Consider the following 27,853-nt stretch of genomic DNA (forward strand, 5'->3'; position numbering starts at 1 on the left):
CGAACACTTTATAATTATGATCTATTGAAGGTATTTAGAACAATTAAAACCCTCTTATATGATTAAAACCAGTAAACACTGGACATTAAAATGATCCCTTCTTTAGCGCTACTGCATTTTTTTTGATGAGCATATCTATTAATTCTGAGCTTTACCTTTTGTGAACAAAGCGGTCATGAATATTCTTATCCCTCACTTTAACCCTTTTTAAGTGTACAATTCAGCGGTATTAACTACATTCACTATGTTGCATGACCATCACCACCATCCATCACCAAAACTTTTCCATCTCCCCAAACAGAAATTCTGTACCCACTAATCAATAACTCTCTATTCTCCATTCTTCGCTTGTCCCTGCTTCCCCCATTAGTAACCTCTAATCTGTTTTCTGTCCCTATGAATTTGCTTATGCTAGAATTTCATATAAGCAGAACCCTTTCTTTGTTCTTTTGTGTCTGGCTTATTTCACTAAACATGTCTTCAGGGTTCATCCATGTTGTAGCATCAGAACTTCATTCCTTTTTTACAGCTGAATAATATTCCATCGTACGGATACACCACATTTTAATCTACTCAGCTGCCACTGAGAATTTGGGTTGTTCCCACATTTTGCCTATTGTGAATAATGCAACTATGAACACTGGAGCAAAAGTATGCATTCGTTTTTAATGATATTGGGCTTGTGTCTGCAAATTAGCCCCTAGTGGTTTACCTATTCTGTTCCTAATTTGGTTATAACTGTCATTTTTATTCTTCCTGGAAGAAGTTGGGCCTGTTCCTCTTTTCTCTCCCTCTTTGAGATCTGAGTTTCCTCAGAGCTGATGGAGTTTTCCTAGATTTAATCCCTTTCTCTTACAATTCCACTTAGATCTTGTGTTCGGTGCCCTGCTGAAAGAAATGTTTACTTTTATCAACATTTTCCAAAGCGGGCTTGGTGTTTTGCCCGGCTGGTGGAGGTAGGGCTGGACCTTCCCGGGTTTACTCAGGAGGTCAGTGAGCCCGCTCTGAAGGACTGAGCTCCCCTGACGGAGAACTGGACTTCCATAAGAACCGACCTGGATCCCAGCGCTTCGGACTGGGTGGGAGCGCGGGCTCCCGGGCTTTCGACCCACGGGGAGAGGCGGGCTGGTCCCGCGCGCCAGCGGGTCCCCGAGGGAAAGCCTGGCGTCCTCCGTCGGTCTCCCTACTCAGGGAGATCCGTGGAGTTTCTGGCTTCCCAGAAAACTGCCCCGAAAGGTGGTGTCGGGAGGACACCTCGGACCATTTCTTTTACTGGAAACTTTCCCCGGCGCGCAGGGAGCCGCCCGGACTCCGGCCTCGACTCTCCCCGCGCTCCCTCCCGCCTCAGGTGGGTCTCACCGGGCTTCGGGTCCTCCTCCCCAGGACCCGCAGTTACGGGTGGGTCGGGGCTGTCGGGGGCCCCGGGCTCGCGGGGCGTGGGGACGGCGGGGGTCGCCGCGGGCGCGAGCAGGCGGGGAGCGAACCCCGCTCGGGGCCGGCGGGGGCTTGCGCGCGGGGCGCGGGGAGGGGGAGGAAGGTTGGGGGCGCCGGCGCGAACCGCGGAGGGGGCGGCGGCGCGGACGGGAAGTGGGCGGGGCGCCGGCGGGAAGGGGGCGGGCCCGGGGCGGGGAGGGGGCGGGCCCGGGGCGGGGGCCGGGGCGGGGGCCGGGACGAGGCGGCGGGGCGCGCGCTGCGGGGTCGCGGCGGCATGAGCGGGTCGGCGGCGGCGGCGGCCGCGGGCGGCCAGGGCGGGGTTCGCGGGCTGCGGGTGGACGGGCTGCCCCCGCTGCCCAAGAGCCTCAGCGGGCTGCTCAACTCGGCGTCGGGCGGCGGCGCGGCGGGCGGCTGGCGGCACCTGGAGCGGCTGTACGCGCAGAAGTCGCGCATCCAGGACGAGCTGAGCCGCGGCGGCGCGGGGGGCGCCAGGGGCCGGGCGGCGGCGCTGCCCGCCAAGCCCCCCAACCTGGACGCCGCGCTGGCGCTGCTCCGCAAGGAGATGGTAAGAGGGGGCTCGGCGCGCCGGGGAGCGGGGGAGCGGCCGCCGCCCCTTCTCGGCTGGGCTCGGCGTCCCGGGAAAGTCTGCGCTCCGGAAAGTCCCCGCGCCCCTCGGTCCCCACCCGCCCCGCATCTGGCTCCTTTGCCCCGGGCCCCGGCGCGGAAAGAAGGCGACTTGCCCTCTCGACGGCCCTGTCGCCTGCCCTCTCCCCCTTTCACGTGCCCGCTGTGCCCGGGATTGGACTCTCACCGGGGAGGGTCTCCCCGATCGCAGAGGTCAGCTTTCGGAGACCGCGAGCGAGCAGCCCCCCAGGCTCGGCCCAGCTGGCTGGGAACCGGGCTACTCGAGGCGCGGGGTGCGGGGTTGAGGCTTGGGGCTTGGGACTGGGGAGGGATTTGTCCCCTCTCTCCGGGGAGAAACACCTTTCCAGTCGAGGAAAGCGTTGCACCCCAAAACCTTTCACCCAAGTGGTTAAGAGTCCTGTACGATCGCATTGTCCTGCCCTGACGAGGACAACTTTTTGTTCCTCCGCGAGTGTACACAGCAGCCCTCCCCACTCCCCCTGCGGTGTGTGGTTCAGAATCGGATTACAGCCTGGAGGGCTCGGGCCCGGGAGGGCTGCAGAGCCAGCCGCTTGCCGTGCGCGGGAGCCGGCTCGCCTTCTTTCAGCTCTGTAAACCCAGTTCCCGCAGAAAATGGGGATGCGGTTGTCCTCCCCGTCTGGAGTGAAGTCCATGTGGGTTCTTTGGGTTGTGTGTGGGCTCCAATCAATGGTGTTTAGTTAGTTTGTTTGTTTGTTCATTTATTTATTTCATGTGAAATGTGAATCCGGGCAGTCGATTTAGGGTGACAAAAGCAGGGCAAGGCAGGGAATTAGGCAACTACAGGAAAACTTCCTTTTTTTTTTTTTATAACCCTCTTGCTGGGTCCTTGATCGCCTTTACGGCTCTTCCGCTCGCATTTAAATCTGCCCTTGCCTTTGCTTAGTCCAAGTTCTCTCACTCCCCTAGTTAGGGAATACTTCTTTAGATTGATAAATTTAAAGAAATCAAATATATGAAAACTGATTTTCCCTAGAAACAAATTTGCAGAGATTTATCATCGGAATTCTTTAAATAGTCATCTAGTGCATTTCGAGATATTTTTTAAAAAATTTCATTGTTTGCATACGCTTTTTAAAAAGGGGCATGTCTGTTCTGAAAGCTACCAGTTGATTGAATCCAGAAAAGCAGACTTAACACTTTTTAATCATTCAGGTATTGTTTTCCCACTCTGTAGCTGGCATGGAGCCAATTTCCAATTCTCTGAAAAGATTTTCTGAACTTCTTACAGAACCCCGTAAATTCCAAGCCAACCCTTTTTAATTTATTAATTTTAATTGACACCAGCATTGTGCAGCTGGTGAACTGCATTTTAATGCGCCACATCTACAGCTAAGCTGTTTACAGTCTGAACTTGGGTGTAGCATAAACATGGGGGTGAGAAGACGAAGACCCCTCCTAGAATATTTACGTACCGTACTTGAACAAGAAACCGGAAAACCTCAGAGCCTCTCTTATGGTGAAGTTCTAGTTTATAAGTACAGCTCCGGAGACTCACTGTGGTGGTTTAGGATTCAATGTACAATTCCCAAAAGTATTTTTCCAGGTCCCTCCTTGTGTGAGTAAAGTACAACCATAGCCTTATCATTATCCCTTGGACCAGAGCGCTGTCTAAACCTAACTGAAGCACAAGGAAAATAAACATCTGTCTTTGGTCTGTCTGCTATTAGCTGAGATAAAGATAAGATATGGCTACAAGCCTCCACAAGTCTTTTTTAAGAAATGCCACAAATGTTTAAAAGCACCCTGATGTTTTGGATTTTTAAGAACGTGTTTGCTTGTCCAGGGAGATGAACCTGGGGCTGTGGGGTCTGAGTGGACAGTCTTCTAAGAACAGGAAAACACAAACTGAGGCTCCAGCTGGAGGCCTTGCAAGATAAGAACTGGGAGTTCATTCCTGAATTATCTGTGGAATAGTTTGTGTAGATCTATTTAAGTTGAAGTGCTGGCATCAGATCTGTGACAAAGGACTCACCAAGTAGATGTCACGTCAGAATGTGCCTTAAATGAAAGTCCTGTGAAAGCACAGAAAGAGGAATGGCGTCCAGGGGAGAAGGCTTCTCATGAAATTGAGGTGATGTGGCAAGGTCTCAGAAGGGGACAGGATTTTAACAAGGGACAATGGAGGTAGGAAAGTAGCTGCAAAGCCAGAACTGTGAGGCCTTCCGTCTGAAGAGTATATGCTTAAAATTGTGAGAGATTGGGGGCTGGGAAAGTGGATGACATAGGCTGTGGAAAGCCTTGAGTATAGACAGGAGAAAAAAGGTAATATTATCAGAGATGTACTTCGAGGAAGTGAATTTGAAAGCAGGTGTATGAGGCAGAGCCTAGAAGTGGGAGAGTAAAAACCCTTGAGGTATAGATGGAAGAAGTGTTGGGAGCCTCCAGCAGGGTGCTGTGAGGTAAATGTGAAAGAAGAATCAAACAGGAGAAACTTTTCTGAAGCAGAAGCTGTTGGAATTGCTGGTTAAATATTAGGGACAGAGAAGGTGATGAAAAAGGAATCAAAGATGATTTAAGGTTTTATATGGAAAGTACAGCTAGGCAAAACAAAAATCACTCAATTCTAGCTCCCAGAGATAATCACTATTAATATTTTGGTTTCTTTTAAAAAAGATTTTTTAATTTTATTTTTTATTTCTCTTCCCTTCCCTGCCCCCCCCATTGTCTGCTCTCTGTGTCCATTTGCTGTGTGTTCTTCTGTGTCCGCTCATATTCTTGTCAGCAGCACCGGAATCTGTGTTTCTTTTTGTTGCATCATCTTGCTACGTCAGCTCTCCATGTATGCGGCGCCACTCTTGGGCAGGCTGCGCTTTGTCTCGCGCTGGGCTGCTCTCCTTATGGGGTGCACTCCTTGCGCGTGGGGTTCCCCTAGGCGGGGGACATCCCTACGTGGCACGGCACCCCCTGCGGGCATCAGCACTGGGCATGGGCCGGCTCATCATGGGTCAGGAGGCCCTGGGTTTGAACCCTGGACCTCCCATGTGGTAGGTGGATGCTCCATCAGTTGAGCTGAATCCGCTTCCCTCTATTAATATTTTGGAGTATGTAGGCATAATGTCAATGCTTTTAATATATTGTCTTATTTAATCCTTATAATTTCTGCATGAGATTGGTATTCAAAATCTTATCTATTTTATATTTTTAAAAAATCAGATGCTCAGATTTTAAGTAACTTCCCTAAGGTCCCAGACCCAACCAGGTCTGTCTAGCCCCAAAGCTCTGTTTAATCGTTGCATGATAATGCCTACACACACACAGGTTATAGTTATAGTTTGCATTTTTTGGCATGTATTACATTTTTCTGTTGCAGTATATAAAATTGTGTCTTCAATGACTGCTTTTCATGCTCTTGTATGGCAGTAAGGGGAGAAGTTTTGAACCATCGTGATTGATCACTGGGAAAGGGGCGCTTCAGGCGGAACGCGGTTGCCAGTTCATCAGTGGAAGAGTGTGTTAAGCATTTCAGAATGTGGAGCTGAAGGATGGAAGAGAGATTTTTAGCCTGGAGGTGACTGAAAGAGATGATTGAAGCGGAGGGAGTAAAAGAAATCTCAAAGGGAGAAGAGAAAACAGGCTACAGAGGCCGGTGCCTGGGAAACCTAGTGTCCAGGTGTATGGGGAGCTGTGGGGAGCGGGAGCCAGTACAGGCCGAGGTCTTAGTCCATGATTGGTGATGCCGCGCCCTGCTCTGCCAGCGGTGATTCCGACTCCACGTTTCAAACACTTCCTGTTCTAGAAACCGCATGTCTGTTAAATTCTGTACCACTTGTGAGTTCCCCTCCCCTCCCCCAGTGGACCTATTTGGGAAGCTACAAAGGGTTACTCAGATGGTTATTGCTCTATAGACCAGAAAATACCCATTATAAAGAGAAGTTCATTTTGTTTGTTCTTTTTTTTTTTTTTCACATTAGAGTATTTTAGAGCACGTTGACTAGCTGTTTATTGGATAGGTTAGGTATAAAGTGCTGTGGAGGCCAAGAATGAGTAGGGAATGTGTAGACGTTCTAATATCTGGGAGTTTTGGGCATCTTTACAACAATATGATTGCTTTTGTTTAGACCAGTCGCATTTTTTCATGCCCAAGGACCCCATATTGGCAATAGAAACTCAGTGTGAACTATGGTTTGTAAAATAATTTCATCAAAGAGCTGGATGTTTACAGAGGAAGACGGTGGCAGGACGGGTGGGGAGCCCGGGCGCTGCACTGTCTTCTCCCTGCCTGCCCCATTCTGAACGTGACTGCTAACGGTGTCCATGGTCTCAGGCTCTGCCGCACTTCTTAGTCCCAGTTGGTAAATATTATGGAAGGATGCCAGTCCGCGCTCAGCCCTAGACCAGTTAATAGTGCCTGAGGGCAGGATCATATTTTACTAATCGGATGAAACCATGTGGAGAGGAAATTCCTCCAAAGAAATGGAGCAGGGGTCTGCTGGCCAGACAAAATAATAGACGCCAACCAAAGACTGTTTTTATTTAAAAATAGTTTGCCCTCAGGGAGCCTGCAATTTGAAGGGTTTTATCTACTAAACTGATAGGCTCCGGGTGCTATGTAAATATCTCGTGGCTTTTCAGATGTGGTTATGGACGTCCTTTACTGTAATCTGTCGGTGGTTGGGGACTCAAGGCACAGACCATTCCTTGCACAGATTTCTGCGTAGACGGTCCCTCCCGGCAGCTCTCTGGGGGTAGTAGTTACTCAAGCCTACAGATACTCTAAAGAGTAACAGAAGAATATTGACTGAAAGAGAGCCTTACCCCGGGGCAGGGGATCTCTGAGGTCAGCATCCTTGGTATTGTTGGGTTTTGATTGCTTTGACTGAGAACTCTTTTGCCTCATTCCTCATTTTTTTCATTTTCTTTCTTTTTTTTTCCTTCACATATCAAACCACTATTTTGCCTGTGCATGTGTGAGAAATCATCCACCAGAACTTTTGGGTTTCAGAACTGAGAGGTCTAGTGAGGAGCTGAGGCTAAGAAAAAAGTTTCATTTCTGGAACCATTGACACTTACCTTTCCTACATTTCAGTTGGGACAACAAAACAACTGCTTGTCTGCAATGAGATGCCTCCAGATTACCTACTAATGAGCTTCTCCATTGACCTGTGTTCCAGGAGACAAGCGGTAGCTTGAACAGCAGATACCCCAGAGGAGATGGGTCCTTTTCCTATATGAGAAACCAGTGTCTTAGAAAGGAGGTTTGAGTTTTTAAGAGTTTATGGGAAAAATCCTGTCTCATGTCAGGCCTGTTAAGTGCCACCTGGAATAAACAACATTAGTTCCCAATGCAACATTCTTAATTAAATTTGATCAGAGGAGGCTGGGAATGGCCTTTTAGACATCTTTTTGATTCCATAGTCTTCCCACCAGCATGATTTAATGCGGTAGTGGGCCAGCCCCAAATACTCTAGGCTGCTTGCTAAAATGCAGATTTCTGGGTCCCACCCTAAACCTTCTGAATCAGAATCTGACAGAAGGCAGAGTCTGTTCTGTTTTGTTTTTAAAACAAAACCAACAAGCTCTTTAAGAGGTTGGAAGAGCATAAACCAGGAGTGAGGAGTTCAGATTATCTGTTATTAAATTATGCAGTATAATTTAGGCAAGCCACTTCACTCTTCTGGGAAAGTGAAAATAGATGCCACAAAGGATCTTTTCAGCTATAGCAGAATGATTCTCCCCACCTTCCCCATGTCTTTAGGAGTCTTTACTGTGCCTAAAGAAAAAGTTTGCTCTGTCACAGGTGGATGGGGAACCCACCCATTGCAATGTGCTTAGTTCGTGTCCCTGAGGACACTTGCACAGCTATACCTAATTGTTGTAAAATTCATTTAATGCAAAGAACTTGGAGAGGAAAAGAAAGAACGGTGCAAGTTTGCTCTTCTTGTGCCTCAGTGCATCAAAAATCAGGCTTTGGTTACAATAGTTGTTAAAGTTCTTAGGCTGTAATTACCCCCTTTAGTACTTGTCCCTGTCCCAGTTTCCACAAAAAGAATATATTAGTTTGTACATGTGAAAGCATGGTAGTGGCAGGCAGTAGTCTTGGCCTCATATTCACTTTTTTTAGAGAAGTGTATTTACAGAACAATCATGCATAAAATACAGATTTCTCATATACCACCCTATTAACACCTTGCATTAGTGTGTTATATTTGTTATAATTGATGAAAGCACATTTTTATAATTGTACTATTAACTATAGTCCATGATTCATACTCACTTTTGATGTTCTTTGCAATTGAAGTTAGGTTATGGGTATAGTCCCAAGATTTGAAGATTTAAAGGACTAAACACTATATATATGTTTTAAAATTTATTATCAATTTTATTGAAACTTCCATAAACCATACACTCCATCTGAAGTGTACAGTCAATGGCAGTTGGTATAATCAGAGTCACACATTCATCACTTCAGTTAATATTAGAGCATTTTCAGTACTCAACAAAAAGGGAAAGGAAAAAGAACAACAAAAGACAAAAATAGCAAAAAGAGAAAACCCTTAGCAATCACTTTTCAATCTTTTTTCCTTCTCCTGCCTTATATAGTCTATTTTCTAATCTATTTTCATCTTTATAATTTATTTGTACTTACATTTTGTATAGATGGAGTGAAAACAATATGTAGTACTTTTTATCTTGTTTGTTTCACTTAACATACTTCTGCTTCCTTTTTTTTTTTTAACCATTGATGGAAGTTTATTAATATATTACTTTACTGTCTGTAGTTTGCTTTGGTTGTATTTTTACCCATATATCACCCCGATAGTAACATCTTGAATGCTGTATTTTTGGTACAACTTTAATGTATTAGTGAACTACCTGTGGACTGTTAATACTATAGATTAGTATTATAAAATATCTTACAAGTTGTATAACCCTTCTGCCTTATTGTTTCTTTTTATTTTTTTCTTTTTGTGGTTAAAGTCATTTATCTGTAACATGTAAGTACAGGGTGCCTTAAGTTAGACAGCCCAGGCTATTCTAAATATTCAGAATAGGCTTTCTGGCAGTGAGAACCCTTCCTTCCCAGTGCCCTAGTCTCTTGGCCTTGCTGTAGGTCTTTGAGGGGGGCGCAGGAAATTCAGGGAGATCTGGTGTTTCACTCCCGGAAAACCTGAGACCCCCATTTTGAAAAGCCAAGGTTTTCCTGATCCTGTGTAGGACCTGCAGCCCACAGCCTCCGGTCGCAGGAAAGCAGCCCTGAGGCTGGCTAGGGCAGAGACTTGGCTCCTCCCACCCACTGTGGCTCTGGAGAGTCCTGCCTCCCCACCCCCATTCTTTGCCCACAGGCCCCGGATGTTTCTGGGAGATGAATGGGCCTGGCTCCTAAAGGTTGCTCATTGAGTCCTATGACTCTTTTCCCAGCAAACACTTAACAAAGAAATGGTCACTGTTCCCCAGGAACTTTGAAGATAGAGAAACCCTTAGCCTTAATGGTTCTACAGAAATTCCTCAAGACAGGTGACCTTTTCGGTTTTTATGCGCACTCTGCTCATTTCCTTGACTCCAGGAGCCATGGGCTGGGCTGGTTTTGCGGTGAGAGCATTCCGAGTATCCATGGGTTGGTGGAGGGCGGTCCTTGACAGAAGAGTGGGGTGGTGGTGGGTTTGGGGGCAGGGTTGCTAGGTGGCAGGGAGACGGCCTGTCTTCTAACCAGTGATCTCTCCAGGGAATCTTGCATGCCAGATGGATTCCAGACGGCAGAGGCCCAGGTGAGGAAGATGAACGGAACAGTATGGAGACTGGAGACCTGTCTGAATACGTGCGTGAAAGCACAGAGAGAGGGTGTTTGGTATAGTGTTAAGATGTTGACTCTACTTAGAGATAAAAATATCCAAGTTAATGTAGTTAAAGAGAAATACCCTCTGGTTCATTGGACTTATCCCGGCCAGCTAACAGGAAGGTGAAGAAGATCAGCCATCACACCAGGGAGCCGAGAATGCCTACCAGCTGCAAGCAGGAGAATTGCATCTATCATCCATGTGGAATCTAAGCCCACTCTTGATGTAGAGGGGGACTGGACTTAACCATCCCAGGGTCCACAGGGTGGAGGAATAGAGTATAGATTAGAGTGGATTTACTGGTGTTCTGGGGAACTATTGTGACTAGTAAGGGAAGAAATTGTAAGGGTGATGTGGAGAAAGTGGCCACGGTAGCAGCTGATGGTAGGGAGAGGGAAGAAGAGATAAGATGTGGGGGCATTTTCAGGATTTGGAGTTGTCTTGGGGGGTGCTGCAGGGACAGATGCTGGACATTATGTGTCCTGCCATGGCCCACTGGGTGGAATGGGGGAGAGTGTACTACAGTATAGACCATTGTCCATGTGGTGCAGCAGTGCTCCCAAATGTATTCACCAGGTACAGTAAATGTGCCACAATGATGGAAGAGGTTGTTGATGTGGGAGGAGTGGAGTAGGGGAAGTGGGGGGGTATATGGGAACCTCATTTTTTAAAATGTAACATTTAAAATAAAATAAAGGGGGGAAAAAAAGAAATAGCAAGGTGTTTAACATCCCTTATGTATAGCCACAGATAGGCAAACTAGAATAAAAGAAGGCCAACTAATGTATTGTGCTGAAAATGAAACAGACTTAAAAAAGGCAGGGGGGTGCAGAGTAAGTTTATTGAGCTAAAGTGGCATTGATGTAGGAGCAGCACCAGAAGAGGTTGCTGCTTGCAGGGACTAGCTGGCGGGGGGTGCAGCTTATATGGCTGCTTGAAACAAAGGGAAGGTGTGGGGAGAATGGAGGGAGAAAGGGGACATGATTTATGGTTTCCCCAGGGCTGTCAGGGCTGTTTGGGCAGGGTGTCCTTGAGGCCCAGTTGGTTAATTAGCGAGCAGGATGTTGATGTAAGATTGTGGCCATGTGGTGAGGTTGGCCATTTGGTGAAGATCAGCAGACTTTGCTGGTGTCTTGTTACAGTTCTTCCAGGCTGGGGGCAGGGGTTTTTATCAGCACCACAAAGGATTATTGGTATGTCAGCTTTTTCCATTAACCTCTATTTCTTTATAATTCCCAGTATAAAATGAAAGTTTAGGCAAATCAAGATGGTTAGCGAAATCATTTATTGTTCCAATTTCACAGTATCCTGTTTTACCTAAAAGACCAGCAAAAATTAGAATAATAATGGGAAGTGGTTGAGTGCCTTCTTTGCATGTACAAGGTCTTGGGTTCAAACCTTAGTACCTCCAAAAAAAAAAAAAGAAGGAATAATAGTGATGGTGTTAATTTGGAGAAATACACCCTTTGGGGCATTGCTGATAAGAGTGTAAAGTGATGCACTTTTTTTTTGGAGGGCAGTTTGGCAACACCTATGAAATTTAATAGATGCGTATCTTTTGACTCTGGAATTTCATTTATTAAAATAACAACAAAGTTCTGAAATTGCTTTTTTTTTTTTAAAGATTTATTTATTTATTTAATTCCCCCCTTCCCCGGGTTGTCTGTTCTCTGTGTCTATTTGCTGCATATTGTTTCTTTGTCCGCTTCTGTTGTCGTCAGCAGCACGGGAAGTGTGGGCGGCGCCATTCCTGGGCAGGCTGTGCTTTCTTTCGCGCTGGGTGGCTCTCCTTATGGGTGCACTCCTTGCGCGTGGGGCTCCCCTACGCGGGTGACACCGCTGCGTGGCACGGCACTCCTTGCGCGCATCAGCACTGCGCATGGCCAGCTCCACACGGGTCAAGGAGGCCCGGGGTTTGAACCGCGCACCTCCCACGTGGTAGACGGTCGCCCTAACCGCTGGGTCAAGTCCATTTCCCTGAAATTGCTTTTTATTCAACAGCAAATCAGAATTGCAATTCAACTTTTAAATGTTTGTAAAGTAGATCACAAAGGGACTTCATGCAGCCAAAGTGATTTCTTTATTTTTTACTTAACATCAGTACAAACATAAGACTATGATTTTTTAAAAAATTAAATATTTATTTGAATTTCTCCTAGTAACAGTACTCAACATATTGAGAGAAACAAACCAAGCTGTGAAATTTTGTTTTAAATATAGCCATTTTTTAAAGGTGAATATAAGTTGGTTTTCTTTATTTAATGGCAAAAGTGATATCTTCCAAAACTACCATTCAAAAAGTAGTATTTTAAAAAATATATACTGTGATTAACATAATATATTTTATTGAATGGATATGTATATCTTAATGTCAATCTGAATTTGGAAAAATAGATCATGTGTTCAAAATCACGCTGGAAAAATCACACACTTAACCAAATTAGTGGATCTCCTTTTCCATGTTAACATTTTAACATTACTTCTGATGTTGGCCTCCTTTTTAAATGAAGTCTACAGTTGAAGTAAATTTGTAAAATGCCTAAAATGCATCCCAAGTAGTTGGATTTACAAGAAATTCTGGGAGAACTAGTAAACACTAAGATTATTAGTTGGTATACACGTAAAAACGCTCTCACTTTAGTCAAGATTCTAATACTAGTACACTGTAGAGGATTCTTTACAAAAATTGATCTGGGCAAGCTATCAAACTCTTTGTAATGGATCTCTCCTGGATATGGTTTACATAATATTAGTCAGGCTTAATCCACTTTCATATATATTCCCCAAAGACCTAATTGGTCACAGAGATGGTAAAAATCTGACATGAAAACATTTGATGTTGGTAACTACTGTTTACCAAGTACTTTTCCTATGCTATTTCTGTTTTTCCCAAGATTATTTATTTTAAACACACCAGAACTCATCTTTTCAGATAACAAGTGGGTCATTTTGCTAGAGGAAAAGTTTTGAAAAAGATAGGTAACAAATCTTTCCAATTTGAAATTCACAGCTTCAAAGAACAATGGCTATTTTTATAGCTTCTATCTGTTTCCAGCTTATTAAAGCAAAAACCAACAGTCATATTTCATTATTCACTCTAACAAATGGCAGTGCCTAGGTGAGTCATATTTTGGTTAAATATCAACAACTAGAGTACAGGGTACTCTCATAAATAATTGGCTATTAAAATTACTTTTACAAGTATGAAACTGTTGTTTTTTCTTAGGGAAGAAGAATGGAAAGGAGGAAAAAATGAAAAATAGGAACAAAATGATCACCCTGTATTGAGTACAGGATTGTGGTCACTGCTACAACATGGTAGATACTTCCTTTATCATCTTTTATTAAGTCCAAATAGTAAATGACAGTAATAAACATAATTCAAAGTAAATTTGATAAAGCACTCGTTTTCAAATTTTCATAGTATTTCATAAATATGTGCACTTCTAATTATAAAGTCTCTACATTTTTGCATTTTCAGAGACCAACTTAATATATAAACTCATGGAAGTCCTAGTTATGCTCTTAGTGCCTCTAATTCTGCTTAGATTTGCCATTACCTCCATAAAGAAGCCATGAACAAAGGTACTGTAACTTACAGAATCTGTCCAAGTTTTAAAGAAAAAAAATTCATATCAATTCCTTAAAACAGAATGAAAACCAGGCTCTTACTTTGCTTTGCTTTTTTTGTCAATTATCTGAAGAGCGCTAGAAACTTAGATTTTCTCTATATTGTCCAAGAACTTGGTTTCTTTATTTTAGCTGTAGATTTATTTATTTATTTGAGGTACCAGGGCTGGGGATTGAACCCAGGACCTCATATATGGGAAACTGGCACTCAACCACTGAGCCACATCAGCTCCCTTGAGTTGATTTTTTTTTGTTTGTTTGCTTGTTGTTGTTTTTTTAGGAGGCACCAGGAACCCAACTGGGATCTGCTGTGTGGGAGGTGGGTACTCAACTAACTGCTTGAACCACATCTCTCCTGTAGTTGCAGGTATTTTTTCCTTAACTACATCTACCCTTGCAGAGAGATAATTTCAATTAATTTGTTATCATTCAAGAAAACTACAAAACGCAAGCCAACCTTCAACTATGTGTTGAGAGTATGTGTTGATTATGTTTTTTTCCTCCACTTCCATCTGAATTTATAGCACTACCTGTGTCTATACCAACATTCATTGCCTTGGATACAAAATCCTTGATGAATGATCTGCTGTTTGAGACCTGGGATTGGGGAGGGTTTGGAAGGATGCCTTAGACTGAGATTCTTGGACTAGCTGACATTGGCAACTCTGCCTTCTCCCCCATGATTTCATTTTTACAAAATTTATCTTACAGAAATAGTCACACAAGTGAGTAACAGTACATGTTTGTGGATCTTTATTGCAGGAATTTTAAAAAATAGTGAAAATGTGGAAATAATAGTACAAGTGTTTGTAAATAGAGGGTTGGTTGAATCGATTATGAAATACTGTGCAATAGTTGAAAAAGTGGGGTAACTACACTTACAGATGTTCACGGTATAAATTACTAAACAGTATAATATAAATTTGTATTTAGTAATGGTAACTATAAAAACAAATTGGCTATATGCATGGAGTCTTGAGTGATATATGCTAAACTGTTAAAAGTGGTTCTTAAAGTATCTCTGGGGAGCCCTGGGGGTCCCTGAGATCCTTTCTTATGTGACGGTGATTTTGACAGGTATAATTTTTTTATACTATAAAAGTAAATGGGGAGTGGATGTGGCTCAAGTGGTTGAGCACCTCCTTCCCACATGGGAGGTCCAGGGTTCAATCCTGGGGCCTGGTACCTAAAAAAAAAAAAGTAAATGTATCAACATTAGAAGAATTGCATAAGAGTATGGAAAGTTCATTGGTATAGTTTCAAAATCCATATTGTAGCCAAGCTAGTGTAGTAGCAAAGTATCCACAATTATCTGAAAGGCTATTAAAATACTTCTTTCTCTCCCAGTTACATATCTGTGTGAGGCCATATTTTATTCATTTACTTTAAGCAAAACAACCTATCTCATAAGTACTGAATACAGAAGCACAGGAGACTGCTCCTAAGACAGACATTTAAAAATCTTACAAAATAAAAATGTTATGTTAACGTATTTTGGGTATTAGGCTTACCATTATTTTTTAAAATGGGTTAATGCACATTTTTGAAAATTTCTCAGCTTTCTAAAATGCAAATATTGATAGATATAACCCACATAGAGATGTTCTTTGGGACCCTCACTAATTTTTAAGATTGTGAAGGGGTTCTGAGGCCAAAACTTTTGAGAGTTGTTGCTTTAGAACATGGAATTATGGAAGACTGGCATCTTCTTCCTTATAACTATGAGTCACTTGAATTTTTAATACAATTAGAATATTTTATTTTTATAATGAGGAAAGAGTAAAAGAATATGCATAGACTACAAAATCTTCTGACACCTGCTGCAAATGACTGCAGTAATTTCAAACACTTAACAACTTAATGGTGACTCTTAAATTCTCTGAGTTGGGCCCAGCCCCACAGGGTAAGGGCAGTCTCTGTCAGATGGCCTTTGAGGCACCAGCCGGAAGTTTGGGGGCCACTCTTCCGATCAACTGACTACAAATGCAGGGATTCCCAGCACCCCCAGGGGTTTGCTAATTCCCCGGCACTACGCACTGAATGTGCTGAACTTTCAGTTATGGCATTCTTAGGAGGATACGAATAAGAAACCAAAAGAGGGTGAGGTCTGGGGAGAGTCACAAATGCAGGGAGTCAGAATGCATCACTCTTCCACCATCATGGGAGCTCGCCTGAGTTTCTAGTGTCCAGGGTTGATACGGGGTTTGTTTATGTAGGCATGATTGGCAGGATCCATGCCCAAGTGTTTGAACTCAATTCTCCCAAAGATTGTGTTACCGGATTTCGTTTAAGTTCTTTGACTATGCTGGAGAAGTGAATTTCAAGAGCACATTGGGTGAGTTAGGCCAGTAATTTATTTAGGGAGTGAGGGAAGAGAATTGGGAGAAAATAACAGATCAGGGTTCCCAGGCAGAGAGGAAGGGGGTGAAAAGGGATAAAGAGGGCTGATTTACAGACTACAATTCCCCATTATAGGTTATAACATGCCCAGGTTTTACTTGCATGGCCACATGGCAGAGGAAAAATGGTGAGAGTGGCGTGCAGAGGGCAGGAATGGGTCCAGAGTGTGCCTGGGCTCAGGCCTCGTGGTCTGCTTTATAAACTATTAATTAGTCCACCCCTTTGCTAATGGCAGGAGAGAGCTTTTAGCTGTTTTGATTGATTACCCATCAATCCCCCAGTGAGGACCCAGTGATAAAGTTCTTGGGGAATATCCGGGGCTTTTCCTTGCTTCCAGAAGTCTTTGTTCTGGATTGCTGTTTCTTGGGGGTGGGGGTCTCCCAGCAGCCATCTTGGGGGTTACTGATGTCCACGTGGACTCCCTGCCAGGTTCCAGGTCCGTCTATTGGTTCCCCGTCTTACTATCCTGCTTCAGTTGGGGAGGTGGGCTGCTATGCTGTGACTCAGAGCCCTAACCCCTAGGTCCCATGGTTGGTCTTTCCCCTTCTATGAGGGTGGGCTTTTGAGGCTGGCCCCACCCTCAGTCTTGCTGGTACATGAACTATAGCGAACTATCAGGTATGGTCATGGGCCCACATGAATAACAAAAGACACTCCTATCATGGGAAATCCCAAAGATTTAGAAGCAATCTCTCAGGGACTGGAGACAAAGGTGAGCCAAATTCTTTATTATACTACAGTGTTTGAAGACGTTTCATAAAGAAAACAGTCAATAGCGTTTCTTCATTCTACTAGGAAAGAACAAGAGGAAATGGGTTCAGTTTGTACTGACATTAGGTTAGGTTAGGGATAAACCATGTCCTTAAAACTGTGCAGTTCTGAAAGGCCACTGGCTGTAAAATGCCCTTCTGAATGGGTGGGGATGTCTTCAGTCTCAGGAAGCAAATAACCCAACTCAAACTGAACTGTGGAGGAATTTATGGGAAACTACAGAGGGCTTTTGGTTTGGCCTCATCTGGGTCCTCAGTCATGCAACCTGTGTCTGAATCACCGAGCTCTTCTGCATCAAGTCCTCAGCTTGGTGGGTCGAAAATCATAAAAGAAGATGAAGCTGACCAGATAACACAAAGGAGTTTCCGCCCAGGGCAGGAGAATGTTGCCTAGGAGCTGTGTCCTGGATCAGAAGATTGCTTGGTGAGCACAGAATTAGAACCCCCAGAGGAGCTTAGAGGTCCTTAAGGGGCCTTCCTCTCCAGCTTGAGTTTAGGAGTCCTTCCTTGCTAGGAAAACACTGCTCAAGTTTTTCTTTTGGTTTTCCTGATCTCAACAGTATGCAAGTCATTGTCCTTCTGTCATCACATCCTTTACGCAGAAATCAGGTTAGTCGATTAGGTTGCAGCTTGATTTAGTTCTGTGCAAGTTCTTTGGATACATACTAGACACCTTGATTAGATTTGCAGCATTTCCCAAGTATTATCTAAAATAAAACTATACATCACCAGTATATACTTAGTCCTTCATTAGGATTTTAAAAGATAACTTTGAAAGTTTCCTCATGATGAGGTAGTATGTTTTCATAAGAAAAAAATGTAGAAAACTCAGGAAAGCCAGGACTAAATAAAAATCACCTGGGATCCCTTCAGCCTGCTCTTCCATTGCCAACATTTTCTGTAGGCAGCACAGCTCATGGTCCTTTTTTGGAGTCCTATAAGCCTAGTTATAAATTCCTGCTCTGCTATATAAGGTCCTAGGTTAGTTCTTTCACTTCACAAAATCATGACAAGAATTAAATGCTTGTGTATAGCTGAAATTATTTCTTTAGAAGAAATTCCTATAAATGAAATTGCTGTCAAAAGTTATACACTATTTTACATCTTTTGGTAAATATTGCCAGTTTTCCAGAAAAGTTTTACAATTATGCAGTCCTGCTAGCAGTGTGCATCCATTTTACACATTCTTTTGATCATTATGGATTTTTAAAATAACACTCTTGGAGAAAAAATATTAATTGAAAAATGTGTGTGTGTTCTCCCTATACTCCCACTCCTACCCCACCCCACCGCATGTTCCAGAAGTAACTTGTGCTAACAGTTGTATATTCTTTAGACATTTTCTCTTTAGGGTGAAAGCTTGCACGTGTGTGTACATATCAAATGAGGTCATATTAAATATACTATTCTGTAAGTTGAGATTTTGTACTTGACAATATACCATGGTCACCACTGCATTATAATACATATAGGGCTGCTTCATTTTTGGAAATTATTGCCTAGTGTTTACTAATTGTCTGTAACATAATTTTTTAAACCAACTTCCCGTTATCCATTATGGTTTGATCTAAACTTACACAACATTTTCTGTACCTGTCCTCAAATATGGGTACCCCCGGAGACTGATTATGTAGTTGATCTAGATTATCTACTCCCCCCCTTTACCTCCCCGCCTCAGATGTAAGGTAAGGTAATTTTCAGCTTAGGTCGAGGGATTGGAATGATAGGAGAGAATGGTGGATTTCGTAAGGGGTGGGTGGGGCTGTTTCAGATATGATTCCAGTATGGCATAAGCGGCTTAACCCACTTAAGTGTCCTCCCCTGTTCCACCCACAGACCGACCTCCAATATGGAGCCAGGCAGAGAGAAGACTGTTTCCTTTTATGTTTGTTTTCAGCTCATTGCTGTATTTGGAGAGAAATTGCTTTTGTTTATGCCTTTTAAATATACTAGTGAATCACCCCATCTTCCAGTTTTATTTTCTTAAATCCAAATATTTTTCTTTAATGAAATACATTTTTTTAAATTTCTTAAAAAAATATCTTTAAGTTCATGCTGTTTTGTTTTCCTTTTGAGGATTCTTCTCTTGTCTGTGGGTGGTAATGTTTATCCTGTAATTTTTTAAGTTCTGAAGAAGTCCCTTCCAAAGATAGAGACTCAGTGGCTGAAACCGCTGCTGGGGAACCACCTGCTGTAGGCTATGCTCATGTGTCGAACTTGCTGATTTCTTTAGTTTCCTAGTAAAAGGAAACACTTGCAAGGGTGGTTCAGGGGACTGATTGTCCCATTGTTGGAAATGTTTTGGACCACCTGTGTCTGGAGCAGGACCAGCAGCCAGCAAGAGAAGAATTGGTGATCAGATGGGAAGGAAGCAGGAAATCTGAACAAAGAGAGAGGAAGGAATGGCGTTAGCATTTTTATAGCAGTAGAAACCAGTTGATGGTTTTTAATTGTCTTTAGAGTCTATGAAAGGGGCTACAAATTGCAGGGTCTTGGAATTCTGTACTTTTCTTAAATAAACGAGTCTATTTGGATTTTTAAAAAGCCAGCTTCCAGAATAAAGGCTGTTGTTTCCTTTTTTAAATATATATTTTTATTTTTTTAAAAGATTCTTAGATTACACAAAATGTTATACACAAAAATATAAGGGATTCTTGTATGCCCCACTCTCCATATCTCCCACCCTTCCCCGCATTAACAACTTCTTTCATTAGTGTGGTACATTCATTGTAATTGATGAACACATTTGGAGCATTGCCATTGAGCATGGATTATAGTTTACATTGTAGTTTACACTCTTACCCACTTAGTTCTCTAGGTTGTGGCAGGATATATAATCTGTATCTGTTGCAATGATATTCAGGCCAATTCTAAGTCCCCAAAATGCCCCCATATTAACACTCTTTTTTCCCCTCTCGCTGCCTTCAGTACCTCCAGTGGCCATTGTCTCCACATCAATGATATAATTTCTTCCATTGCTAGAATCATAATAAGTATATAGTAGGGTACCAGTAAGTCCACCCTAGTCCATATTTTATTCCCCAAGCCTGAGGATTCTGGGATGATGATGACCACTCCACCTCTAGTTGAGAGGGGGCCTCAATCCCATATAGCTGATGGATGAGACTCTTGCTTGCAGTGTAGACTCTCTGGGTTCCTTGATATGGTGGTTGTCCAGTCTCACCTTGTTAGTTGTCCTGAGTGAGTCCAGTAAACTGGAGAGTAGGTGTTGGCAACTCTGCTGAAGCTCAGGGCCCAGCTGGCACATGGACAGCCCAAAGATTCATGTCTCTTGGACATACACCTACCAACTCCAGCACCAACTATAGGTTCAAATAGAAGGGACAGAAGAGACTGTGTAGAGAAGTCATATCTGAGTCCAACTCTGTCACACTTGGGAGCACAAACTCCAAAGTAGCACCCAGTAGCAAGGCACCAAACTCTAGAACTATCTGCCATGACCATAGGGCCTGGTTGTCTCCAGGGCCTGCAGGAGCCCCACTATTTGGCGTAGTATCTACTTTGGCAGTCTATGAGATCCTGCTGAGACGTGCATAAGCATTACCTCTGGGATGACCTCCTGACTCACTTTGAAGTCTCTTAGCCGTATAATCTCATTTGTCTTTACCTTTCTACCCTTTTATTCAAGGTCTTTTTCCAGTTGCATTGCTAGTTGGTGCTTGGTTAGTAATCTTTTGGTGCCAGGGAGACTTATCCCTGGGAGTCATGTCCCATCCTGGGGGGGAAAGTAATGCATTTATATGCTGAGTTTGGCTTAAAGAGAGGCCACATTTGAGCAACCTGGAGGCTCTCAGGAAGTAACTCTTAGGTTCCCCACAGCACTAGGCTAAGTTGCAATTTCCAGAGCAAAGGCTCATAAGCATAGTCATCAGTATCTAGGCCCATCAATGGACCATCCTTCTTCACTAGTCATTACCCTGCACTTGGGGATTGTTGCTGTTCCATTAGAGAATATGGCAGAGCTCCCCAGTATGGGAATTCAGTATTCTTTTGGTGATTGTATAAATCTCCACCCACTGTGACAATGCCCCATGAACATTTGAACACATTTATGTACCTTATATGTATGTCCTATCTCTGATACCACACACCAATAATTCTCCCCTGCCACAGTTGTAACTCTTCTGTGGTCCAAAACTTCTTCAAAAATGAAGCCAAGAATATCGCCAAATCAATTAATAGGAAAATACAGTAATAATGATAGGTTTAAACATAAGAAATAAAATACATAATAATTTTTAAAAACTAAAACAATATAAAAAATTGAGCTATAAAAAAATGAAAAATATTAAAAAAATTTTTTTTGCTTTTTTGCCTTTCATCACTGTAATATCTGTTATCCTGTATGTACAGTGACATTTTCTTCCATTTCTCCACCAGTGTCTTACTGTTTCTTCACTTTGTTCAAAGAGGTTTTAGGTCACAGTAAAGTCACATGCAGAACACAGGGGACTCCCATATACCCAATGTCCTCCCCCTTTAACCCCTTCCCATATCAGTAACCTTTAAAAATATGGAATGTTTCGCGAATTTGTGTGTCATCCTTGCACAGGGGGCATGCTAATCTCTTTCATTCCAATTTTAGTGTATGTGCTGCCGAAGTGAGCACAGGGCTGTTGCTTTCTGAGTTCAGCTGTGAATTAGGAGACCAGCCCTCCTTTGAGGACCTGTGGGAACACATCACTGAGGTGGCAGGCTTCCCCTGCTGGTAGGATGGGGATGTGGGGTATTAGTGGGCTTGCCGGGGATGGGGGTGGGCGTTGGAGTACTCCACTCTTTTTTCTGGAAGGAGGAGACGTTCTTGTGCGTGGCAGTTTGTGTCCTGGAACATACCTGCAGTTTCATTTCATGTGGAGTGACTGAGTGTTCTGGGGCCACCTGCCACTTGTCTCTTACACCTACAGCTCTAGAAAGACCGCTGTGTGGGGGGACTTGGTTTTGGTCTTTTGCCCTTCTCAGGCAGGTGGGGAGTGCTCTTCTGATAAAGCGGAGGGAACTGTGAAGGGTGTCTCGGGATACGCTGAGCTGGAGGCTGCTGTTCGGCTGCCGAGGGATGCCAACCCCAGCACCTTCCAGATGTGCTCTGGGAGGTCATCTTAGATTGTCACAGCTCTGCATTTTCACCAAGTTTTGCATTTTCTTTCATTTTCATTCAACAATATGAGTGCCTATTCTGCAAGACTGTACTAGGTGCTGAGGGGATTCAAAAAGGAAGTTGTGTTGCCAAATTAAAGGAGCTTATATTACACGAGAAAGAAGACCTATCTCCGTATCTATCAGAGAATGTAGGGAATAATAATAGTCATACAACTGGTAAGGGAGCAAGTGAGGAACACCTGTGGCCGAGGCAATCAAAATCTGGAAAGCAGGGGAGAAACTGATACTGAGGTAGACAGTCAGAGAGGCTTTGCTAGATGAAAAGGGGCCGGTGGAGAGGAAGATCTGGGCAAAGGGGTCTTAGCTTGACTAGCTTGATATTTACTGGGGAGAAAGGGATGTGAGCCTGAAAAGTAGATTCAGACCTGGTTATGCTGGCTAAAGATTGTTTGCTTGAAACTATAAGTGAAAGTGTTAAAGCAGCCACAGCTAAGGAGGAGGTTTCCTGGCTTAGGAAGTCCAGTTTGTTCATTTAGGTACTTCATGTCCTTCTAGCTAAGTGGATTTCTGATCAGTCAGAGGAAGTTTAGTAGAAGGCAGTGCTGAGAAGTGGGGTGTGGATAGGTGCACCATTCATGCACGTGTGTGTTTAAAGCCTTGTTAAATTATTCTAAATATTGGCATCTGGTTGTGTAATAGCTTGCATAGCAGGAATGACTATTTCTAGGTGGGTCAAACCTTTGTTTCTAGGACAGCTTTCCACCAGATGACAAGGCTGCTTTGTTAGTCATCTGTGTGCATCCAGGATGCAAGCCTCTTTGCTTTTGACTGCCTGCCTACTGCTTATTCTTGGTAGGCCTGGGAACACTTTGGAAATGGTACCTTCAGGAGAAAAGTATGGAACCACATGTTTTTGGGTGGTATAGAGTCATGGGGAATCAGAGCCTTTGAAACCTGGAAGGGATTTTTAGAGCTGTAGAGCCCAGGCTCCTCCTTTAACCTGGGCCCAGCTCAAAGCATGCCAGAGTGGTGAAACTCCAGCCTGTTCTTAAAACACTGCTCAGTGCTACTTATATTTTTTCCATTATTAATTCCTGAGATGGAAACTATCCTGAGATGGAAACTATTGTCTTGGGATCACCTAACTTTGTTACTATCAGAGACTCAACAGAAGGCTACCCAGGATCCCTAGAATGAATCATTTCCATTCTTGTTGGGCAGATACTGGTGTGACTCTGGGAGGGTGTGCTTTTCTTTATTAAAATTCATATTCCTATTAAGTAAATCCTAGGAAAGATAGGTGCATTTGAACTTGACAAGTCAAAATCTTGTGGCTTGTTTTTGTATTCAGACCCAGATACTACAGAGGAATCTTTGAAAATAGCAGCAGGGAAAGGGACTAGGATGGTGAGTGGGCCAGATCATCAGTATGAAAGTAGTTGAAGGAACTGAGGATTCTTTAGTTTGGGGAAAAGAAGATTTTTTTTAGGGGGTAGGGATGGGAGAATGAAAATTATCTTCAAATATTGAAAGGGCTGTTAACAAAGAGAGAAATTAGATTTGTTTGTATGGCCAAAAGGTTACATGTAGCACCAAGGGCTCTGTAGAACCTATAGGTTGGGGGATTGTGACTTTGTCTAAATAACAATTACTCCCATTTGAAAAGAAATGAACTGGCTTGGAAGGTAGTGGGCCCCTCCCTGTTGAGTTTGAGGTAAGACATCCAGGGTCCTTTCCTATTTGACATTCTAGTTACAAAACTGTGCTTCTCATGAGGCAATTTTGCTATTTCCATCTGGTTTGACTACACTAGCTGTCCTTGGACCTAAGTTGTCCAGGTGGTACTTTCACAGGTACCTGGGCTGCTTTTCCATCTTATATTTGAGAGAGAAGTATCATAGTGGCACGCTTGGCTGCTGACTTGCTGCAGGCCAGCATGTGGAGAAGAAATAATGAAAATAACAACAATTCTAGCAGCATCTGTTGCTATTTTTAGAAGTTGAGCAGTTTGCTCAAGGTCTCACAGTTAGTAACTGGTAGAGCCAGGATTTGCACATAGGCAGGCAGGCAGGCTCCAGTTCCTGCACTCTTTTTTTTAATTGTAATTTTAATTTTTAAAATATATTTTTTATTTTAAAAAGATACTTATTTTTAAAAGATACTTAGATTACATAAAATGTTACATAAAAAAATATAAGGGATTCCCATATGCCCCACTCCCCATATCTCTCTCACTTTTCCCCACTTTAACAACTTCTTTCATTAGTGTGGTACATTCATTGCAATTGATGAACACATTTTGGAGCACTGCCACTAAGCATGGATTATAGTTTACATTGTAGTTCACACTCTTTCCCACTCAGTTCTGAAGGTTATGGCAGGATATATGATGGCCAGCATCTGTCATTGCAATGTCATTCAGGACAGTTCTAAGTCCTGAAAATTCCAGTTCCTGCACTCTTAATCCTGTGCTTTTGTATTTTGGCTGACCTAAAATTGAATGGTAACAGGAGGTTATAAGTGGCCTGGGAAAGACAGATATTTATGTTGAGAATACTGGCTCTGCATTAGAACTGGCCATCAAAATCATCTGGGGTAATTTTTAAAGCACGTCAGGGATCCACCCTCCATCCAGTCCCAGGACACACACACACACATACTCGCTCCAATTCTAATTCAGGGGGAAAAGTGACTATATCTGACCATGGGCACAGGGATTGCAGCAGCCTGGGCATCTGTTGATTTACCCACTTTACAGAAGGTGTGTAATTTAGACTAGGATGCCATGGAGCTAATCTGCCCTCTCAGAACAGCTTGAGAAATGGTTTCTTTCGGGACTTTCAATTCATTTATGGCAAGGAAACTACTGACCACACAGCCACAAAGTACTTGAAGTAGCTGTAGATTATCTGGTCTAAAGTCTTCATTTTATAGATTGGTTGAGGATGGGAGCATCCCACAAAGCCATGTAGAGTGAGTGGCAAAGCTGGGCCTGGAGTCCATGCCCTGGCTTGTGGCTGAGGTCTCTTCCTAAGAAAGGCTTCTTTCAGGAATTCTAGGGTACATGGAATTTGAGAGTAATGGGGAGTTGCTATGGTAAGAATCTGCCTCTATCAGGACATCTTCCATGGAGTTTCCTAGCAAATTATGCTAAATAAATGTAACATGGTTCTGTTTTTTTTATGGCTTATTCAGGCTGTAGTAGAAAGGCATACAGAGTTTAATTGGCAATTTAGATTGGTTGAAGGTCATGAAGAATAACCTGGAACTCAATACCCAGTCTTGTCACAAGATAAATGCCTCTTACCAGGCTTTGGCTTGCTTCCCTTTTGTGCAAGTCAAATTGTCTTATGTGGAAAATATCATTCCTGAGTAAATGAATCATTTCGGTAATTATAAAAGCTTTACATGATACAGCACTTTTTGTGCATTTCTATTTGTGCAGCTACCCATATGTCTTTAGTGCATAGCACAGTGCTTGGTATGCAGGAAGCATTTGGCTACCATTTATTTCATTTGATCTTCCCAATAGCCCTGTAAGAGAAAATTATTACCTCTTGACACCAGCCAGGCCATAGACATGATAAAGAGTTTGCTCAAGGTCCAAGGAACAGAAGACAGGTCTACCTTTCCCTTGCTCCTCAAAGTGGTCAGCTGGCCAGCAGCATTGCATCAGTCTTGACATCACCTGGGAGCTTGTTAGAAAAATAGACTGCCAGTGGCCCCTGTCCTACCAAATCTGAATCTGCATTTTTAACAAGATCCCCAGGTGATTCACATGCACATTGAAGTTTAAGATGGGCCAGTCCACGCTGTATGTATTAATAACACTTTCTGGGATTAGTCTACACAGTGCATTTCCTGTCTCACTTGTGCTCATTCCCTTTGATGGGCTGCAGGGAAGAGAGGAATTTGAAGGCAAATACATAGCTTTCCAATGTTGTTGGTTCCCTTTCCCCTCGTTGTGAAAACAGTTTGCAGGAGAAACTGTAGAGCTCCACCACCTTGCTAGGCTCTGTTCTACCTTCCCTGGATGAGGCTGACCCTGAGCTCACCCCTTGAGAGCCTGGGTGTGATGTGGCCGAAGGGTGGGCGCTCCGGGAGGCAGCACTGTCTAACAGTGATTGGCTAGCCACTGTCACTGCTGAGGGCAGTCTGCTGTCCCAAGGTCTTGAGGATGCCTGGCTCTCCTGGGACCCTGCTGTAGGTAGCAGGGAAGGCCAATGTGGGTCTTCTCTTAATCCAACTGCGGGGAGAGGAAATGAGACGCTTGCATGGTGGGGTCCAAAGTGAAACCTGCTGGCCACAGCAGAGTGTGTAGGACTGCTGCACTGCCCGGTGTGCTCAGGAGCGCTGGGGTACATGCCATCGGCTGCCCCACGGTTGTGATCCTTCCCTGACAGACTGAGTCATTGTCTGAGGTGTGGTGATGACACAATTAAGACAGTCTCACAACTCGAAATCCAAAGCATCCCTGTGATATTCTGAATCATTAGCTATTTGGAAAGAATGTGCAGGCACAAGCAGGTTTTCTGGGTGAGTATTCAACTACAGTGAAACTCGAGCGCTGACTTCTTGTTCTCGCCTTTCCGCCCCTTTCCCCAAGGTCGGCCTCCGCCAGCTGGACATGTCCTTGCTCTGCCAACTGTACAGCCTCTACGAGTCAATCCAGGAATACAAGGGGGCCTGCCAAGCAGCCGCCAGCCCGGACTGCACTTACGCTCTGGAAAATGGCTTCTTCGATGAGGAGGAAGACTATTTCCAGGAGCAGAGCCCTCTCCAGAATGGGAGAGAACGAGGTGCCCCGCGGGACTTGTCGCTGCCTGCCTCCCCCCTCGCCAGTAGCGACTGGATTCTGGAGTCCATCTAGAGGGCCTCAGGAGGGATGTGACTGCTGAGAAACCCCTGAGCACTAGCCAGCCTGCCCGCACTTGCCTCTCCTCTTGCAAATGCGCCCTTTGAGAAAGCTGCTCTGCTGCTCCATGGTGGACAGTCCTCAGGCCTGTGGGACGATGCTGCCAGTTTAATCTGTAGGCAGGAAGCCCTCCATGGACACAAGTGGCTGTCTGCTTGGCTGCCCAGAGTTCCTGCTGAGGCAGGCCTAAAGGTGCTTAGCCATATCCTCGGCTCCCTTGCTGAGGATTTATAATGATGAGACAGATAATGAGAGGGTCCTGGGAAGATACCTTAGTGCATGCTAAGGTGGGCTAGAGGACTTTCAGCCAATTACCTCCTTGCAGGTGGGCGCTTATCTACACCCTCTTTGTTGTAGGGTTCTTATCTCGAGCTTGGGGTGTATTACAACTAAACTTCCACTGTTCCCTTTCCCTCAATTCATTCTACAGCTTTTCTTGCTATTTAAGTTAGCTTTTAAGCCTCCTGGTTAAACTTTATTTATTTGTAAGCCATGTTACTATGCTGTCCAGGTGACTTGGTGAAAGCTTTTTACTGATAAACATTTCAGATTACACCAGCCAACTGCCTTTTCTCAATCTGTTAAAAAAAAAAGTTGAGTCATTCTTTGACCATCAGATATTAGTGGAAGGAAAATAATGTGAAGATACATTGAATGGGAAAAAAAGGGCAAGCTAATGTTTTGTATCCTTCACTGTAAGATGGTAAACTATTTTGTTTTCAAAGATTCTGAATGTAAACTAGTATGTTAGAAAGCAAACTACCCTCCTCTTTTCCAGATAGTTTTACCTTAAGCCTTAATATATTTATTAAAATACTTTATGAAAACTTTACACTATAGGTTAAAATGTGTACAAAGTGCTGAAGTCTGTAGTTTTATTTGAATAGAACCATCAACTTTCATAACTTTTTTTTTTAAACGTTAGTTCTTTTTTTTATTTTTTTATTTTTTTAATTTTTTAATTTTTATTTTTTTTAAAGATTTATTTTTATTTATTTAATTCCCTTCCCCTCCCCCGGTTGTCTGTTTTCTGTGTCTTTTTGCTGCGTCTTGTTTCTTTGTCCGCTTCTGTTGTCGTCAGCGGCACGGGAAGTGTGGGCGGCGCCATTCCTCGGCAAGCTGCTCCCTCCTTCGCGCTGGGCGGC

General features: G+C 43.6%; 2 protein-coding genes and 1 non-coding gene across 5 annotated transcripts in view; 1 reads left to right on the plus strand and 2 right to left on the minus strand.

Annotated features, from left to right (window-relative positions):
* The first annotated feature begins 1,706 nt into the window (after window positions 1–1,706).
* Window positions 1,707–27,851, plus strand: FAM89A (family with sequence similarity 89 member A). Its single transcript, XM_058309548.2, has 2 exons — window positions 1,707–1,999; window positions 26,400–27,851. Exons 1-2 carry the CDS (start codon window positions 1,709–1,711, stop codon window positions 26,661–26,663), a joined length of 555 nt encoding a protein of 184 aa, XP_058165531.1. The 5' UTR covers window positions 1,707–1,708; the 3' UTR covers window positions 26,664–27,851.
* The window catches only part of ARV1 (ARV1 homolog, fatty acid homeostasis modulator), a 52,629-nt gene continuing 36,593 nt past the window's right edge, over window positions 11,818–27,853 (minus strand). Inside the window, exon 6 of one of the 3 annotated variants that reach the window (XM_058309545.2) lies at window positions 11,818–14,691. The gene's annotated coding sequence lies outside the window, so the exon portion shown is untranslated. The other 2 variants (XM_004467086.4, XM_058309546.2) reach the window with 2 other exon arrangements.
* LOC111766224 (U6 spliceosomal RNA) lies at window positions 21,204–21,305 on the minus strand. Its single transcript, XR_002798322.1, has one exon. It is a non-coding gene; the product is annotated as a U6 spliceosomal RNA (small nuclear RNA).

This window comes from Dasypus novemcinctus, chromosome 13 (assembly GCF_030445035.2).
Source record: "Dasypus novemcinctus isolate mDasNov1 chromosome 13, mDasNov1.1.hap2, whole genome shotgun sequence".
Taxonomy (NCBI): Eukaryota; Metazoa; Chordata; class Mammalia; order Cingulata; family Dasypodidae; genus Dasypus; species Dasypus novemcinctus.

Bases quoted from the DNA above. Each gene is read 5' to 3' on its own strand.
- FAM89A (XM_058309548.2), top strand. From the start codon at position 1,709: ATGAGCGGGTCGGCGGCGGCGGCGGCCGCGGGCGGCCAGGGCGGGGTT. The intron at 2,000-26,399 runs GTAAGAGGGGGC...CCTTTCCCCAAG, and splicing joins CGCTGCTCCGCAAGGAGATG to GTCGGCCTCCGCCAGCTGGA.